This window comes from Aegilops tauschii, chromosome 5 (genome assembly GCF_002575655.3).
Source record: "Aegilops tauschii subsp. strangulata cultivar AL8/78 chromosome 5, Aet v6.0, whole genome shotgun sequence".
Lineage (NCBI taxonomy): Eukaryota > Viridiplantae > Streptophyta > Magnoliopsida > Poales > Poaceae > Aegilops > Aegilops tauschii.
The window spans coordinates 548,789,023-548,802,258 of NC_053039.3; the positions used below are offsets into that span (position 1 = coordinate 548,789,023).

The 13,236-nt window shown below is 45.0% G+C and overlaps 1 protein-coding gene and 1 long non-coding RNA gene across 2 annotated transcripts; one reads left to right on the forward strand and one right to left on the reverse strand.

The window, feature by feature from the left end:
- Positions 1 to 2,155: 2,155 nt before the first annotated feature.
- Positions 2,156 to 3,236, reverse strand: LOC109751735 (uncharacterized). Its single transcript, XM_020310621.4, has 4 exons — positions 3,099 to 3,236; positions 2,871 to 2,995; positions 2,621 to 2,754; positions 2,156 to 2,494 (listed from the first exon to the last, which is right to left on the reverse strand). The coding sequence occupies exons 1-4, from the start codon at positions 3,151 to 3,153 to the stop codon at positions 2,398 to 2,400; spliced, it is 411 nt and encodes a 136-aa protein (XP_020166210.1). The 5' UTR covers positions 3,154 to 3,236; the 3' UTR covers positions 2,156 to 2,397.
- Positions 3,237 to 7,184: 3,948 nt separating this feature from the next.
- LOC120964172 (uncharacterized) lies at positions 7,185 to 9,031 on the forward strand. Its single transcript, XR_005755819.3, has 2 exons — positions 7,185 to 8,687; positions 8,812 to 9,031. It is a non-coding gene; the product is annotated as an uncharacterized lncRNA (long non-coding RNA).
- The last annotated feature ends 4,205 nt before the right edge of the window (positions 9,032 to 13,236 follow it).

Genomic DNA, 13,236 nt, shown 5'->3' on the forward strand with positions numbered 1-13,236 from the left:
AATATGTGGTTCTAGGGTTTTGGTTTGTGGCTAGATGTATGAGAAGAGGTGGCTCTGATTACCATGAAAGATAATCCTACTCCCTCGAGGGGAGCCGCGTCTCATATATATTGATGTGGGGCAGAAGCCTTGCCTTGGCGTACAAGAGATATTACAGGAGTTTAAGTAGAACAAGGAATAGGAAGGAGGTTGAGATTACAACGCAATGGGTTACAGAAATATTCTCTAACAGACACTACTTCGGCAAGCCACATCTCACTTCTAGAAACGGAGCCGACGACGGCAATGGGATGAGCCCTGCGACAACCTCATCGACAGACGACGATGTGCCAATGCATGTCATCAACCTGGAGCAATTCCTAGTGAAGGCTTCGGGCAGCTCTGGAGGTCGTGACTATCAGTCTTCGTCACCCGACAGCCCTCCCATCGTCGCCAGCACTAGCGGAGCCGCGCCCATGAAAATTGCCCCACTGGCTTAATTGCCTCTGGTCGTCACTACTACAGCAGCCGCCCCATCATCCCCACATAAACCCTAACACCGATAAGTTGGAGCCCTCTTTGCTTAACGGCCCTAGGCACCGGACCCCCGGGGTTTATGACTCCTTGGCCGGCCTCTCGATAGTCACCACACTAACGATGACCCCGTCAATCATCATGGACAAGGCACCGCGACTGCTCAGCATGTTGTTGACAGAAAACGACCCCATGACTATGGCCATGGAGGCCATCATGCAGACCACCATGGCTGCACACCATGACTGCTCAGCATGGAGGCCATCATCAAAGGGAAGCGGCCTGACTTCGAAGATATCAGAGGACTGAACTTCATACAGACATCGCGCAACCTCTAGGCGACTGCGGTCCTGGCCGATAGGCTTCACGCTACCCCAGGCAACCCTAATCTCGTATCCAGGCTTAGGGCGGTGTTGTGAAACGCCGTTGAGACCCAAGAAATGTGAGCCAATGGTGCCTCAGCCTCGCCGACACCGCCAACGTGCCCTTCGCCGCGGGACATCCTCGACAACATAGCCGCCAGGGCTCCCAGAGGTACCCCTAGCGGAGGAGCCCGACAGCCCGCGACAACCGGTTTCGGCTGTCACAGGCCGGAACCCCGTACGCGGAGCACAACCTCCACATTTTCTTTTGTTTTTTTTCAAGAGTACGCCTAGACGTATCATAGCTTTATAAAAGACAGAATTAAAATCACAAGAAATTACCCCTCGCTGCGAACAACGAGCGTAGCACATACCACACCACTCACGACCAAGATTACAGGCGGACAACACCGCAAAGCAAGCTACAACACGGAAGAGCCAATCCTTGGCTGACACACACCGCGTCTCGACCGACACCGGACACCTCCGAAGACCACCACTTTTCATAGAACATCGCTTGTCGACGCACCATCCACTCTGAACGCCTAAGAGGAAGTGGCAAGTGGAAGGCAGAACTTGCTCCGATCTAAGAGAAGCACCGTCTTGGAGACACCAGCGACAAGCGTACGTAGCGCCGCAAAGGACCAACAGAGAACAGCGGCGAACACCGAAGGAGAGCAATAAGGACCCAACCATATCTCCAGACACAAAGCTCCCAACAGAGATACGACGTCGAGGACGCCACCAATGTGCCGATCCAACATCGAATCGAGGCTTTCGCCCGGAGACAACCACCAACTCCAAGTGAGCGAGGGGCATGGCGCACACGCCTCGGCGACGCCTCCAAGAAAGAAATGACACCCACAGGTGCCATCACCGTCGGCCCGACATAAGCCAAGCAAGATTTTCATCCGCGCGAGCGCACATCACCACGCCTCCTGAAGATGGGCAACACCGTCCAATTTGCCTCGCACCGCCGCCACCGCAACTCTAAGCCGAAGTAGCCGCAAAGCTGAGGACCGACGACCGGCTGCATGACCAAGGGGAACCCGGCCACCGCACCAATTTTGTCAGTGACCGGTTTCTCATGAAACGAGCTACATGGATAGATACCATTATTAACGGAAGTGATCTTCTAATCTCGAGCTCAAATACACCCGCATGAAGAGTAAATTCTGAATAAAGTAGTAAAATCTGAATTTTTTTGTGGATCAACATCAACAAGTTTCTAACATCCATAGAGGTGTGTGTAAAAAAAAATCAATGCTCCAAAATGCATCTTGTTTTAGTCCCGAATTTTGTTTTTGGTACTATCTGAGATGCCAAATACAGAAAGTGACGTGTACACATAGTATATCTCCAAGGTTACATGAGCGCCAATACAGAAAGTGACATGCCACATGCTACAGAGATCAAACATTAGCAAAGCCACCACTCCAAGTACACGGCTGGTACGTAGTACTGTACGTATTTACAGGGATAGTACAAAGCTAACTTAGCAAAGTAATTAAAGAGATGATGATCAGACGGCGGCTGCGGCGCCTTGCCCAACGCCTCCTCCCTCGCGCTGCGGCGGCGGCGGCGGCTCGTTGAGGAACGCCCAGCTGCTCCTCGTCCACCTGCATGCACACAACCAGCCGTCCGTGATCGATACATGTACCCATGGATCCATGCATGCTATGAATATGTGCATGTATGAAATCAAGAAGCTCATGCTACTATACTAGGTAAGGTACGTTACGTACCAGTCGCGGCTCGCGCTGGGGCTAGCGGCAGCCTCGCCGTCGCCGTCGCCGTCCACGCTACTCGTCATCACCGGCGGCGACGAACGGACATGAGACAGAGTCGACGGACGCGGGGTCGACTTCGGGCTCCCCTTCTAATTAACCAACACATTCAAGCAGAGTAAAAAAATCAAGTACGTATTTGATACAAGCTTGATTAAGGAGGCCGATGCAAATCCGACGGATGCACGCATGCGGACCGGTTACGTACGCGGGGAGAGGAGGCGACGACGGTCTCGCCGCCGTCAACGTTGTCCTCCGGCGCCGGCTTCTTGTGCTGCCTCCAGAAGGCCTCCACATCCTCCTTGGTCAGCGACCGGTTCCTCATAAAACGAACTGCATACATAGAGGGATGCCATAAGACAAGGCTAATTATGAATCTTGCAACGTGAATTTGCATGCACTATGGATTGTGGATGGTTGTACACGGCGGACGTACCTTTGAGGTCGTCGTCGAGCGCATGGGAGCTCCAGCCAGCCATGAGAGAGCCCATATCCACCTAGCAACAAACTCGATCTTTATCTGGAAAGATGAAATTAACGTGACCAACGAGCATGCACACGAGTGATCGATGGATCGGCGGTGATAAGCCTCAGCGGACAGCATGTCCTTTTATACTCGCTTGCTAGCATGCATGGATAAGTATGAGCTGTCCAGCACGTAGCTTTCGTACACATCGTCGTCGCCCAGTGCTGCGTGTCTGCCATGCACGCGCCTGCGAGTCAGTGCATGCATGCAGGCTGGTGCGTATGCGTGCGGCTCCATTCGTTGTCATCCTCTCGATCGTCCTGTTCGGCCGTCGGCCGGTCTCTAATAGAGCTGTAGGTCATCGTTATCGGCAGCTTTGTACGCTAGCTGCGGGTGCACTGCACTGCATTCCGTACATTTGTTACCGCGGCACGAACATATATACGACGAAAACAGAGGGGATGTCACAAGAGCGACGGGCCGTAACCGTACAGCCACCTCACATACGACGGCGCCGAAATGAAAACAGAGGGGGTGTCAACAAGCTTTCACCCGAAGTTCGCTGGCCTTCGTTTTGAAGAATCAAAATACTAATTAAGTAGCACTCTTTGCAAACATTACTTTCATTTCGCCACTGCTGATAAGTGACGCAGTGCATCATTTATCACAACCCGTGAGTTTTTTTTTCTTTTTCATAGATTTACTTTTTAACCCTTGAGCAAGACGTCCAAATTATTAATTGTATTCACCGTTAAATTTCTAGCGCCGAGATCTTTAAAACTAGATCCCATATTAATAGATTTTGATGATTTTTATGAAAAAACAAAAATGGCATAACACTCAAAATGACGGAAGGCATTTTAGCCTAGTGCTCGTAATAGGGAAGGCACTAGTTTTTTTAAGGCGGAACGCTCCTAGAATTTGGCGGAAGCACTATTGTTTTATTTTTATTCTTCAGGTGCTACACACTCTTATCTTTTTTTTCAAGTGCTCACACTACTCCGAGCGATAAAAAAACTAATACATCCACACATGTTTGGCGGAAGGCACTAGTGACAATGCTAGGTATTTGGCGGAAGGCAGCAGTGCAATGTTAGTATTTGGCGGAAGGTTATTGTTGTTAGACTCATATAGAGTTGGATAGCCGGCTCTTGTATCGTCTGCGAACGCATCCGGACACGACCAACGGATGGATAGTGCGTCCATTTTAAAAGATACCAGGTTCAAATACGAATCCAACGATATAAGCCTCCGTCCTGGTTTATTGGTTCTCATTATATTTTGTGCTAAGTTTTGACCATAAATTTAACTAACAAAATGTTCATACATGTCACAAAAAATTATATCATCGAAAACTAGGTTCAAATACGAATCCAACGATACAATTTTTGTTGACATGCATTAACATTTTATTAGTTAAATATTTGACCAAAATTTGGCACAAATTACAAAGGAGACCAATAAACCAGGACGGAGGTAGTAGTGTTGAAGATGCCATTATACTTATTTGAAAGGAGGGCCAATTTTGTTCCGTGACTTAAAAAGAGAATGTCGTTGTTCGGTGGTTAGCCAGATGGAATGATGAGGAGTGACAACTTTTGTAAGGTGTAATCGGTGGATTGTTAGCCCTTGAGACTTAATGTTGTATTCCATTTATTTAACTCCCTGCTTCGGGCATTCTAGAATAATAGGATGCTATGGTGTTTGAAAAACCGATAAAGTCGGTTAAAACAAACCAAATGCATACTATGTTTTCACCATTTATGGTTCTATTGTGTGATTTTGGCAAGAAAATATAAGTATGTGGCTGTTTATGTAATACCATTGCATAATGGAATTGTAGAAACTAGAAACGACCTCATAATATCATGTTTTGTTAGAAACACAATACAACCGCAAACTTTCATAAACACACACGCACACTCACCTCTATAAATGCACGCATGCACTACTTACCCATATGAGCAGTTCTGAGAGACTGGGCTCATAATTGATCATATAATGACACAATGCAAAGTTATATAGTTCCCAGACAATATTTATTTTTTTGTAAATTCAAAAGGTCAATTACATATAATTAAGTTTGTGACTAAATTTTCACATATGCATGGCTGAAAGAACCAAACATTTATTTCGTAAGACCTAGATATATGTTGGTTAACATTAGTTATGTTCTTTCTTCCATTATTTGCGAATTTTTAAATGTATAATGATTGCATTTCAATGTTGAATTTTATCAATGAAATAAACAATATTTTTAAAATGCCTAAAATAATGAAACATACAAAGTTCAAAGTGTTTTCCATACAATACCATAAAATCATAAAACACCAAAATCAAAAAATACACAAAACCAGTAAAAACAAAAATACCTAAATATACCAGCGACGGGTTGAGCTAGGACTAGGAGACTGTCACTAGTGTTATGCCTCGCGGCTAACCAAGGCAAAATCAGACCCATATTACTGGTGGCGGTCATGACAAAGTGCTTGCCACTTGTAAATTTGGCCCACGGCTAACCTGAGACCATATTACCAGTGTTGGGCATGTTTTGCCTCCTGCCACGGTAAGCTGACACCACAGTTGGGTATGTTTTCTCGCACACCACTGGTATCTGGCCAGACTACCAGTGGGGGTCTCCATCTTCTGCCCGTCACTGGTGAGAGCCTGCCCATACTTCTTAACGTTTGACAAGTTTATAGAGAAAATATTGACATCAATAAAACCAAATAATATAATACAAAATATACTCTACAATGTGTGTAACGGTATTTATTTGATATAGTAAATGTATATTTTCTTATAAATTTCATATATTTTTTGGATTTTGAAAGGAAAAAATAAAGCACACTGTATTTTGAAATAGAGAGAATATGTCAACAATTTGTGTTTGTGGTGTGTGTGTGTGTGTGTGTGTGTGTGTGTGTGTGGCAGTGCAACTGTGTGTTTATGGTCTTCCACACTAATACCAAGAGATAAATGAGTGTACTAAATTTAATTAAAGTGCAGTAAAATGTGTTGCCTTTTTTTGAGATGGTGTATATAGCTGCATAAGTATAAAATATAGCATCACGTGCTCGCCCATCAATAATTTAGATTTCATCGGATCATGGGAAATATTATCAAGGTTGGGTTTCAAGGTCGATAGACCAAGACATGGTGTGGCATGCTTCCGCAGTCGCACGCTATCTTGCAGTGGTCACTACCCGCCATTATGTAAGTCATGTTTAGTGAATTCATGATCCGGGTGATCGGTGATTGTGGCCAGATCACTCTATGGATGGAGGAAGGCGTGGAAGCAGAACCACCAAGTTGCCTCCCGCAAATGCAATGTCCGCATGGGCACACAGACACAGGAATGGTTGTACTCTGTTGGATGTGCATGGAGATGTTGGTCTACTGTGGCAAAGGGACAAAACTCTGATATAGGACACAACTGTTCAACATCTCAATCAGCTCACATAACCTAAATGCGGTAGTAATGAAATGCCTCAAACGAGATTTTTTAGAAAAGGAGGATCAAACGAGATTTTTTAGATGACTTTTTGTTGAAGTATTCCTAGTGACAGAAAGGGGACATTCACATGTCTATATATGCTCATTTTTATGTGTATCTATATTTGTGAGAGATGTTACGAAACTACGAACAAGAATACCTTAAAAGAAAATACACACATCAAACGTGCAAAGCGTAACTAAAAAATCTAGCAAGTTAGTTTTTCCCACGCGTGGTGAATCAAAGGACAACATGTAGATGATACTTATTATTGGTAGCCATGTCAACTGGGATGAAGCTTCAGATGGTAAAGATGGTAAAGTTGGCCGCCTCCGAGCTCCTCCGCCGGCGACAGAAGCGACGCCCCCGACCCCCTCCCTCCGGTGCTGATGATCCAAGCTCCGCCCCTCCAGCGACGGCGACGGACCGCGGCCGTCACTGTTCTCCTTCCCCAGATCTCCCCTCCGCCTCCAAGGTCCGATCCCCTCCGGCGACGGCGACGACGCCGGTTTCGCGGACGTATTCATCCCCCCCCCCCCCCCCCCCCCCCCCCCCCCAATACATTTTTCTTCAGTTCATGCCTTCACCGTCCCTAATCTTGAACCACGAATTCCATAGGATCTTGTATTTTTCTTGTGTACCTGCTCTGCACTTGTTGTAGAGCATAGCTTGAATCAGTATTTTTACCTATTTTTGACCTCTCGTTCTGAAATACATCTAGCAGGTGTGGCCAGTACTCTGTTATTCTCCTACATATAGCTGTATATGCATCTGAAAGGGCAAGTACTTGGATGACCTTGACAATATCATACTGATTGTAATAACTTGCATAAGACTCTGTATTTGAAGATGTTCCGGTCCTGCATTATTTGACAGAATTACCATTAAAGAAAATTTAGGACAGAAATATATTTCCAGGACAGTCCAGAGAAAAAGGCTGGTATTTATGGGGTAGCACTCAAACTACCGCTACGCACAAGGCTGGTATTTCAATTCGTTTGCCATACTTCTAGTTTTATTTTAGGGTTCTTTATAAATATATGTAGGTATTATGATCCATTGCAAATATAAGGAGTAGATAAGCTGAAACTAGAATAAGCATCTTTTTGCTCTGATGGATCAGTTTCTCATTGTTAATATTTATATATTTTCTTCTGAGCACCTGTTTCTTCATCATATATATGTGGGAAAAAGGAAAACTTCTATGATAGACAGTAGTAGTTTCAGACTGTCTACGATCCCAGTAATCCAGATTCTGAAGCTTGTATTGTCCTTAATGAGCTAGTAATAAAAAGATAACAACCTTCCGAGAGGTGTTGCCAAACCTGGGATGTAGATAATCAAACAAATGCAGGGCTGGAGACAATTATTTGCTGGTTTGAGCCTCAGTTACATCCTGATGACAGTCTTGCACATTCAGTTTTACATTCTGAACATAAGCAACATTACTAAATCGCATGCTCTGTTCATGTTAAGTTGTTGATTGCAAACGTCACAAGGCAGGAGAACACACATTTTTTTATTCACGTAGTGTTCATCAATATCTTTTATACATCAGTAAACTCAGCATTCTACAGGAGAATAAAGTTCAGAAGGAAAAACCATCAAGAAAGCATCAGCTATACCCAATTTCTTTTTTGAGTTTCTGATTGTGTCGTCTTGCTGGGTGAAACATGCCAACCAAGGATATGCGGCAGTCCAATTCCCCTATGCCAGCAAGCATACATGATTCGGTTTACTATACAAAATATGGAATGCCTGTCCAGATTAAAAATAATGATATACTTTTCGGTTGATCCAAGTTGGTTCTCGGTTGAAACTAATTTGAAGCTTTGCATTTTTCTTATAGCTGGCTGATATACTTTTTATTTTTATAAAGTATATATCTTTTACATTCTGCAATGAAGAAAAACCATCATGCCTATAGTGGGAAGATGTCTGTCCAAAGATGCTTTATTTGCTAAGCTACATGAGTTTATTCACAGTTCTTATCTGAAAAAGATAAGCGAACTGGCAGGTGGATCAGCAGCATTTGTCTATGCTCGAATAACCCTCTTGAGTTGGTATGTGTGGCTTTCTTTCTATTCAGTAGAGAAGGGGTCAGATGTCAGATTTGTGTAACCACTAGGACAGAAAAGTTCATGCTTATACTGATGCTTGAAAATTCAATACTTATTTGTGATGCAGGTTCCCTTACCACAGGTCGACAGAAATGTTCAAAAAGTTGACGGTGGAAGTAGTTCAGTATGGATATAGTTCACATAGTTGTGATATTTTTAGTGGAACAAAGTATTGTTTCTTGCTGAACCTGTAACCATAATTAGCATTTTCTCTTTTGAGACATAGTTAGTAAACTATATTTATCATTGGTGTTGCACTATTGGTCCGACTTTGGCATGTCAGGTTATATGCATGTGTGGATGCAAGTTGAATATTTGTTCTCTTGCGAACTGTGTATTTAATATATATTTTTCGTTCAAATTTCTGTATTAAATTTTAGTCCCAAATGTCCTGAACTTTTTTAGAAAAGAGGGACAAACATTATTCTGGTATTTATATGACAATATTGTGAGAAAAAATGAAGTTATTTGTGGTGATTTTTTATTGTAATGATATTTTTCTGAGAGGGCACTAATGTCACGTATATAGGATATAAATTACGCACATGGGCATTTGAGTACTTAAGAAGCTAGCTTTTCCCCAATGTGGCGAACCAAAGCCCAGGCGTGTAGTCCACACCTGTCGCTGGCAGTCACTCATCGCCCCGGATGAAGTTCCAGACAATGAATTTGGTGGCCTCTGATGTGTCTTGGGTGACGTGGTAGCCGGGCATCAAATGGTACTTGGAATAGTTGAGCAGCCCAAATTTACACCTTTTTTCATAACAATGCCAATCCTCCACTCTTCCCCTCGCAATCTCTGACTATCATGTTCCCCATCCGTAGCGTCCACTTAAACTTTTCCGGCCTACTCTTATCCAGTTTGGTCTCAGATAAGAAGAGGATGTCGAGGTCCACCTGCTTCTAGAGATCCAGAAGTCCTCTCATTGTCGGGCCATTCCCAATCCCCGGCAATTCCATACTAAAATTCTTATTTTGGCTCGCCAGGCTGTCCCTGCAGCCTGGCGTTCACAGTTTCAGAGTTGCTCTTGTTGGGGAACGTAGCAGAAATTCAAAATTTTCTACGCATCACCAAGATCAATCTATGGAGTAATCTAGCAACGAGGGGAAGGGGAGTGCATCTACATACCATTGTAGATCGCGATGCGGAAGCGTTGCAAGAACGCGGATGAAGGAGTCGTACTCGTAGCGATTCAGATCGCGGTTGATTCCGATCTAAGCACCGAAGAACGGTGCCTCCGCGTTCAACACACGTGCAGCCCGGTGACGTCTCCCACGCCTTGATCCAGCAAGGAGAGAGGGAGAGGTTGGGAAGACTCCGTCCAGCAGCAGCACGACGGCGTGGTGTTGATGGAGGAGTGTGGCAATCCTGCAGGGCTTCGCCAAGCACCGCGGGAGAGGAGGAGGAAGAGGGATAGGGCTGCGCCAAGAGAGAGAGGTTCTCGTGCGTTGGGCTGCCCCTTTGCCTCCACTATATATAGGGGGAGAGGGAGGGCTGCGCCCCACCTAGGGTTCCCTCCCTAGGGGTGGCGGCAGCACCAATCCCATCTAGGGTGGCGGCCAAGAGGGGGGAGAGGGGGGCGCCACTAGGGTGGGCCTTAAGGCCCATCTGGACCTAGGGTTTGCCCCCTCCCACTCTCCCATGCGCCTTGGGCCTTGGTGGGGGGCGCACCAGCCCACCTGGGGCTGGTCCCCTCCCACACTTGGCCCACGCAGCCTTCTGGGGCTGGTGGCCCCACTTGGTGGACCCCCGGGACCCTCCCGGTGGTCCCGGTACATTACCGATAACACCCGAAACTTTTCCGGTGACCAAGACAGGACTTCCCATATATAAATCTTTACCTCCGGACCATTCCGGAACTCCTCGTGACGTCCGGGATCTCATCCGGGACTCCGAACAACATTCGGTAACCACGTACATACTTTCCCTATAACCCTAGCGTCATCGAACCTTAAGTGTGTAGACCCTACGGGTTCGGGAACCATGCAGACATGACCGACACGTTCTCCAGTCAATAACCAACAGCGGGATCTGGATACCCATGTTGGCTCCCACATGTTCCACGATGATCTCATCGGATGAACCACGATGTCGGGGATTCAATCAATCCCGTATGCAATTCCCTTTGTCTATCGATATGTTACTTGCCCGAGATTCGATCGTCGGTATCCCGATACTTTGTTCAATCTCGTTACCGGCAAGTCTCTTTACTCGTTCCGTAACTCACATCATCCCGTGATCAACTCCTTGGTCACACTGTGCACATTATGATGATGTCCTACCGAGTGGGCCCAGAGATACCTCTCCGTTTACACGGAGTGACAAATCCCAGTCTCGATTCGTGCCAACCCAACAGACACTTTCGGAGATACCTGTAGTGCACCTTTATAGCCACCCAGTTACGTTGTGACGTTTGGTACACCCAAAGCATTCCTACGGTATCCGGGAGTTGCACAATCTCATGGTCTAAGGAAATGATACTTGACATTAGAAAAGCTCCGAGCAAACGAACTACACGATCTTGTGCTAGGCTTAGGATTGGGTCTTGTCCATCACATCATTCTCCTAATGATGTGATCCCATTATCAACGACATCCAATGTCCATGGTCAGAAAACCGTAACCATCTATTGATCAACGAGCTAGTCAACTAGAGGCTTACTAGGGACATGGTGTTGTCTATGTATCCACACATGTATCTGAGTTTCCTATCAATACAATTCTAGCATGGACAATAAACGATTATCATGAACAAGGAAATATAATAATAACCTATTTATTATTGCCTCTAGGGCATATTTCCAACAGTCTCCCACTTGCACTAGAGTCAATAATCTAGTCCACATCACCATGTGATTAACACTCATAGGTCACATCACCATGTGACCAACATCCAAAGAGTTTACTAGAGTCAACAATCTAGTTCACATCACTATGTGATTAACACTCAATGAGTTCTGGTTTGATCATGTTATGCTTGTGAGAGAGGTTATTAGTCAACGGGTCTGAACCTTTCAGATCTGTGTGTGCTTTACGAATATCTATGTCATCTTGTGGATGCTACCACGCGCTACTTGGAGCTCCTCTTCCTTTAGAGGAGGGTGAATCTGCGCGATCGCCTTGTCAAGGCGGAAGCTGTGGGTTCGAGCCCCGTCAGTCCCGAACTAGGGTTCAATGAATGGAGAAATTGATATTTCCTTTTTCCATGAAAAAAGGGGCAGGGAGCAAACTAGGGCCACAGAGACCCCCCCTGTGTCATGAAAAGAGAAACTTTCGGTAGTCACAAAACCCTATTTTAAGAAATAAGTCATTGGATCCCGTATCAGCTATAGCAGTGAAGTTCTCATAAGCTTTCATCATGTCGAGCTTTAGTGCACACACCTGATCATCTCGTGCCTCTTATATAGTTTCAAATAATTGCTCTACTATACGAATCCGGTTTACTACTCAGAGTCATCCGGATTAGTGTCAAAGTTCGCATCGACGTAACCCTTTACGACGAACTCCTTTTCACCTCCATAATCGAGAAAATTCCTTAGTCCACTAGATACTAAGGATAAGTTCGACCGCTGTCATGTGATCCATTCCCGGATCACTATTGTACCCCTTGACCAACTCATGGCAAGGCACACTTCATGTGCGGTACACAGCATAGCATACTGTAGAGCCTACGTCTAAAGCATAGGGGACGACCTTCGTCCTTTCTCTCTCTTCTGCTGTGGTCAGGTCTTGAGTCTTACTCAATACTCACACCTTGTAACACAGCCAAGAACTCCTTCTTTGCTGATCTATTTTGAACTCTTTCAAAATCATGTCAAGGTGTGCGTTCTTTGAAAGTATCATCGGGCGTCTTGATCTATCTCTATAGATCTTGATGCCCAATATGTAAGCAGCTTTTATCCAGGTCTTCCTTTGAAAAACTCCTTCCAAACAACCCTTTATGCTTTCCAGAAATTCTACATCATTTCGGATCAACAATATGTCATTCACATATACTTATCAGAAATGTTGTAGCGCTCCCACTCACTTTATTGTAAATACAAGTTTCTAACAAACTTTGTATAAACCCAAAAACTTTGATCACTCCATCAAAGCGTATATTCTGACTCCGAGATGCTTGCTCTAGTCCATGGAAGGATCGCTGAAGCTAGCATACCTTTTAGCATCCTTAGGATCGACAAAACCTTTCTGATTGTATCACATACAACCTTTCCTTATGAAAACTGGTAAGGAAACTTGTTTTGACATCCATCTGCCAGATTTCATAAATGCAGCTAATGCTAACATGATTCCGACGGACTTAAGCATCGCTACGGATGAGAAAATCTCATCGTAGTCAACTACTTGAACTTGTGAAAATACTCTTTGCCACAAGTCGAGCTTCATAGACGGTAACCTTACCGTCCACGTTCGTCTTCTTCTTAAAGATCCATTTATCTCGGATTTCATGGCTTCTAACCATTTGTCGGAATATGGGCCCACCATCGCTTCT

Bases quoted from the DNA above. Each gene is read 5' to 3' on its own strand.
- LOC109751735 (XM_020310621.4), bottom strand. From the start codon at position 3,153: ATGGGCTCTCTCATGGCTGGCTGGAGCTCCCATGCGCTCGACGACGAC. The intron at 2,996-3,098 runs GTACGTCCGCCG...CTATGTATGCAG, and splicing joins GCTCGACGACGACCTCAAAG to TTCGTTTTATGAGGAACCGG. The intron at 2,755-2,870 runs GTACGTAACCGG...TTGGTTAATTAG, and splicing joins TCGTCGCCTCCTCTCCCCGC to AAGGGGAGCCCGAAGTCGAC.